This window comes from Gigantopelta aegis, chromosome 7 (assembly GCF_016097555.1).
Source record: "Gigantopelta aegis isolate Gae_Host chromosome 7, Gae_host_genome, whole genome shotgun sequence".
Classification (NCBI taxonomy): Eukaryota; Metazoa; Mollusca; class Gastropoda; order Neomphalida; family Peltospiridae; genus Gigantopelta; species Gigantopelta aegis.
This window is the reverse complement of record NC_054705.1, coordinates 6,238,937-6,245,198: the sequence shown is the minus strand read 5'-3', so window position 1 is coordinate 6,245,198 and position 6,262 is coordinate 6,238,937. Positions and strand designations below refer to the sequence as shown.

General features: G+C 38.6%; 1 protein-coding gene across 1 annotated transcript in view; it reads left to right on the top strand.

Annotated features, from left to right (window-relative positions):
- The first annotated feature begins 4,130 nt into the window (after nucleotides 1-4,130).
- The window catches only part of LOC121377383 (tetratricopeptide repeat protein 38-like), a 21,837-nt gene continuing 19,705 nt past the window's right edge, over nucleotides 4,131-6,262 (top strand). Inside the window, exon 1 of the mRNA XM_041505360.1 lies at nucleotides 4,131-4,310. Coding sequence (XP_041361294.1) covers nucleotides 4,284-4,310 — 27 coding nt within the window. The 5' untranslated portion in view covers nucleotides 4,131-4,283. The remainder of the gene's footprint in view (nucleotides 4,311-6,262) is intronic.

Genomic DNA, 6,262 nt, shown 5'->3' with positions numbered 1-6,262 from the left:
TCCTGAGTTTGCTGCATTGTAATATGTTTCCGACTAATAAAATATTTCTACAATTAAATTTACATATTAAATCCTCTCTAAGACTATGTCAAAATTACCAGGTTTTTTTACATCCAATAGTCGATGATTAATAAATCAATATGTTCTAGTGGTGTCAAACAAACAATATAAACACCTGGAAATGAATTAAGCCCCATCTAGGTTTGACCACATCACTTACGTCACAGGTGTTTGTAACCAATACTTGAATTCAAACAAAGCTCAAATTGATGTTCAGTGTATATACTACAACCCTGTCACACATTGTTTTCCTGATGCGTCGAGATATTAATATTGATACTGAAATTTTGTGTGTAGCCTTATCATGTACTTTTACAGATCAAGTTTGACTTTCATGACGATTTACCTATTTTTGACAGAGTTATAACCCTTGAATTTAGGAGATACAAAAATGTGTTTTCCGGGGTGTTTGTTGTGGCAATGCCTCAAGGCATTGAGCTGAAATTTTGTGTATAGCTTTATCATATTCTGTTACAAATTGACTTCCATGGCAATTAACCAAAATTCCATAGAGTTGTGGCCCTTGAAATTAGGAGATATGAAAATGTATGTGTCTGACCTTTTTTTCTCAATCCTTGAAGACAATGTGATGAAATTTGGCATATAGATTTATCTTGTACTGTTACAGATCAAGTTTAACGATTTACTCGTTTTTCATGGAGTTATGGCTCTTGAACTTTGGAGATACGAAAAATTGTTGGGCCCGATAGCGGATTTAATCTCAGAATGCTTGTTTAAATATTCTATTACCAAACGTTTAAGTTAGTATGGAGAATGTTTATCGTGATAATCACATTTTCTGCTCTGTTATTCGTGAAAATAAGTAAAAATTATATTTGTTCTGTTTTGCTTTTGTAACAGTTCTCTAGTAACAGTGTGTGTGTGTGTGTATGTGTGTGTGTTTGTGTGTGTGTGTGTGTTTGTATGTGTGTGTGGGTGTGTGTGTGTCTATGTGTGTATGTGTGTGTGTGTACATGTGTGTGTGTGTGTCTGTGTATGTGTGTGTACATGTGTGTGTGTGTGTGTGTCTTCTATTTCTCTTCTTTTTTTAGCCAGACCGCATATAAAAACCACAAGAGTCTATATGAGCCTTAGTTCTGACATTGCATTAATAAAAAAAGGGCAGAATCTGTAAGCATGCATAAAACTGTATGGTAATTAACTATGGAGATGACTATGCGGTTGTAATTAATAAGTAATTCATGTTATCTCGATATATACTCTTTATTATATAACATTTAGTGAAAAATATCAGTGAAATAAAAGTGTTATCACTCACTCAGTGACGATAAAATATTTCCGAGTGAAAATGTCACTATTTCACTATAAAATGTGTTGTCGTCACAGTAGAAAGTGTTATTTTCACTGTGAGAAAGCCGGAACTATTTTGCTGCTGGCATTTTAAAAATAAAGGTAAATTGCCAAAAGCGCGACTCGTGAGATATGATTGCACACTTCACTCGATAAGATATAAATCATATTTGACAAAAAAAACATGAAATATCCTCTATGTATTTACTGAACATGTACAAAATTGTAATACCTAATATAATATCAGCATCGACAACAGTCCCATGTTCAGTCAGCTAACGTTTCGCTAACGTTCGCGAACTATTTGACTGGTTCCCAGCGTGACCATTTGGTATACCGTGAAACGTTTAAACCAGACTATCGGTCGTTTTTCAGCTCGGTCTGGCTGAAATCAGCCTAGCCCGAATACTCTTGACAGTAAGAGAGCTAGACGGTCATTTGGACAGTTAAACGTCTGGCGCTCTCTTACCGTCAGAGTACTCGGGCTAAACTCAGCCCAGCTTCTAGGTGCCTTTTCGCCTGCAATACAATTTAGGTGGTGCTTTATTAATGTCCAGGTGTATACAGACCGACATATATAGAAGAAAGGAAGGAAATGTTGAAACATTTAATTAACGACGCACTCAACACATTTTATTTACGGTTATTTTGGCGTCGGACATATGGCTAAGGACCACACATATATTGAGAGAGGAAAACCGCTGTCGCCACTTCGTGGGCTACTCTTCGATTAGCAGCAAGGGATCTTGTATATGCACTATCCCACAAACAGGATAGTGCATACCACGGCCTTTGATACACCAGTTGTGGAGCACTGGCTGAAACGAGAAATAGCCCAATGGTCCCACCGACCGGGATCGAACCTAGATCGATCGCGCATCAGGCAAGCACTGACATACATAGATACATTATATAATATACATATCCCCTTTTTTCTTCTCGTATATTCGTGTTGATGACTGGTCTTAGAGAAAACTAGCTATCTCATATTGACGTACAATATAATAAAGTACAAGTTTAGCCAACCACCCCACCCTCCAGGGCCGTAACAAGCAGGGGGGGGGGGGGGGGCAGAAAAAATCCGGAAAAAATTATAGAAACTTAAAGAAAATCCTCTTCTTAACCGTTTACGGAATTTTAGACTATTAGCTACTCAAAAGTCCGTCTAGCCCTCGAACGGCAGAGTACTTGGGCTAGGTAACTGTATATGTGTGTACGAGTTACCGCACGTACTTTCGTGTTATGTGCTCGTGAAATTGGGCCAAGGTTCCTGGATCAAAATCCTATGGAGGCGGAGGAGGGGACTACTTTTTATAAACAAATGAAACACTATATAAATTAAACCCTGAGATGTGTATGCTATTTTTTGGAGTAAAACCTTAAAATAGTGTAATTCTCAGGGGGGCAACTGCCCTCCCTGCCTCCCCCCCCCCCCCCCCCCCCGGAGGGTACAGCCCTCACATAGTTCATACATGTTTACAACCTGCCTTTGGTATTAACCATATTTACATATCTCTCGGCGTCTACCCCGTATCGCGGACGAGAAATAGTTCAGTAGGTAGAGCGCTCACCTGTGCAGCTGGCTCAAGGATCGAATCTCCTCGGTCGACCTACATGTATGTTCTGATAATTTTTCAACATTCCCCATCCCCGTCTCAACTAATGCGTCACAACTTTTATGTCAAACACTGGTGTAGGAAACCTCCAGTTGAGGTGCCACAGTCTCTAAAAGAAAGTTTGTTTTGTTTAACAACACTACTAGAGCAAATTGATTTATTAATAATCGGCTATTGGATGTCAAACATTTGGTAATTTTGACATATAGTCTTAGATAGTTAAATTTTTCAATTAGTAGCAAGGGATCTTTTATATGCACCATCCCACAGATAGGATAGCACATACCACGGCCTTTAATATACCAGTCGTGGTGCACTGGCTGGAACAAGAAGTAGCCTAATGAGCCCACCGACAAGAATTGATCTCAGACTAACAGCACATCAAGCGAGCGCTTTACCACTGGACTACGTGCCTCCCCGCCCCCCCCCCCTCCAGTCTCCAGTGCAGAGGGACACAAGCCACATTTTTACCTTTATTACAGGTCTAATGAGTAAAAAAAGAACAACGTACATGTTCGTCCTCGAGTGACTTCCTACGAGCCGTCTGCTGATTAATAAATCAATGAATGTTCTCCAGTTGTAAACTGAGGCGGATTAACGGGGGACCAAGGGACCCTACCCCCCCCCCCCACACACACACACACACACCATCACCACCACCACCACCACCAATATATTCAAGTGTCTCTTTTTTCTGGGTTTTTTAAATATTGCCACTTTCAGTTTACCTCCACCCCATTTAAAAAATAATCATAATAAATACATTTTAAAAATGATTCTCGATCTGCCCCTGGTATTAATAAACAAAACACATTTGAACTTTTTACCCATATCACTTCTTCTTCTTTTTTCTCCCAGTTTATTTGTTTACTTTTTTTAACACCAGATTTTTCATCAAACATAATCTTTGTCCAACTATGCACCACTTGTTTAGCTGACCTTGAATGTTAGAACTGAAAAATTGCTTTTAATACACGTTTCATTGTGTGGGTTTTCGCAAGCGCGCACTATCTGACTGGTTCCCGTCCCTGTCACTACTGTAAAACATTCAGCGACAAAACTTGTCTAGTGAGCGTTTCGTAGCGTCACGGAGTGTTTGAGATAATATTTGAGATAACTAAGCGCACGTTGGTATGTATTTATTGTAGCTGTGTGTGTGAGATCAAGTGAAGTCCGGTGTGATATGTGACGTCACGTGCATGTTTGTGATAACTATCGGTCTGGACGTTCGTATTTTACTGAGACTTACTTTGCAGCGTTTTTCTTTTTTTCACCAGCTACAACAGAGGAGAAAACATGCACTGTCAGTGGCGCGGATGTGAGGTAAACATGTAGTGAATGGTTCGTTGGTCTGTAGGAACGACAGCTGGAGTGTGGTGGGGGGGGGGGGGGGGGGTCATACTCTCTAGCGGAAGAGGCTCAGTCTTTAGTATGTGTGGGGGGAGGGGGTGCGCATAGGCCCAATTTTATCAAAAATGTATACAGAGTAAGTCAAAATAACGTGCATTTGTGTTCACGATTGATGCAGCCCAGCCTTGTTTATATGTTGTGTCATTATACAAACAGGGCATGGGTAGAGGACGCTCGAGTTACATTTAACGATGCTGCCGACTATGGCATGGGTGACGTGTGGTGTAGTGTAGGTGTAAGCCGGGAGAGACTAAATCGTAGACACTGAGAGTCGTCAGCCAGTGAGCGTCTACTGAATATTCATGATCAAACGGTTGATCGACATCGAGATTTTACGACATCGAGTAATGTTCTGGTGTATACATATATAAATTATTCCAACTGTAGATATTAATGTAACAAGTATTTAATAATATACAGTGTGCTTAATAAATTGTGTAATTGAATGTTACGTAGCGTATATCAATGTCGTTGTTTGTTGTTTTCCTGCTCTTCTTCTGTGGGATAATCCCGCCGATATTTTGATGAATTTTACACCAGTGGTTACGGTTATCTATACGTCAAAATTGTAATGCACGTCTTTACAAATTAATTTCATAAACAAATAAACAAACAACAACAACAAAAATCATTCAACAACTACAGAATGTATAATTTAAAATAATTACTGTATAAATGAGTACAGGTCAAACCGATTACAAAAAAATGTTGTCCACTACTGTTAATTATAATTATTTAATTATTTGTATTAACAATTGTCCTAAATAAAAATAATAACAACAACAACACAACAGTAGTTACGGTAGGTTTTTGGAAAATTATAAATTTAAGATTTCAGTAGGTTGGATTATAAATACATTATCTCACTACCAAGTACACATGAAGTCATCCACTGATGTAGTTAACAAATTACACACTTCTTGGCTAATGTCTATTTCCTCAAAGTAAAAGTCTACTTTTGTAGACACAAAATTAATCAATTATCTAAGTGATCAGAGTAGATTTCTGTTTCTTAATTTTTTTAAATATGATTTTTATTAAATAGATTTGAATAAAGTACCACTGAAGGTTCATTTACCTTTAATATAGATATACATACATGTATACATACATACATGTATACATACATACATACATACATACATACATACATACATACATACATACATACATACATACATACATACATACACACACACACACACACACACATACATACGTGACAGTGTGAGTGTGTGTGTGTGTAACCGGCCTCGGTGGCGCAGTGGTTAAGCCATCGGACTACAGGCTGGTAGGTACAGTGTTCGCAACCCCGTACTGGCTCTAGCCTATAGCAAATTCTTAAGGACTCAATGCATAGGTGTAAGGCTACTACACCCTCTTCTCTCTCCCTAACCACTAACCAACTAACAACTAACCCACTGTCCTGGACAGACAGCCCAGATGACTGAGGTGTGTGCCCAAGACAGTGTGCTTGAACCTTAATTGGATATAAGCTGAAATAAATGTGTGCGTGTGTGAAATACATATATGTATAAGTAAACACTTTTTTTTTTTTTTTAATGACACCACTAGAGCACATTGCTTCATTGGATGTCAAACATTTGGTAATTCTGACATAGTCTTAGAGAGGAAACCCACTATATTTTTTCATTTGTAGCAGGTAATCTTTTATATGCACCATACCACAGCTTTTGATATACATGTACCAGTGGTGGTGCACTGGCTGTAATAAGAAATAGCACAATGGTCCAATAAAAATGGACCGATCCTAAACCGACCATGCTTTACCAGTGGGCTACGTCCGGCCCCTCCAATTTATGTAGACACTGAAAATTAAATATGAATATGAATTATTCATCAAC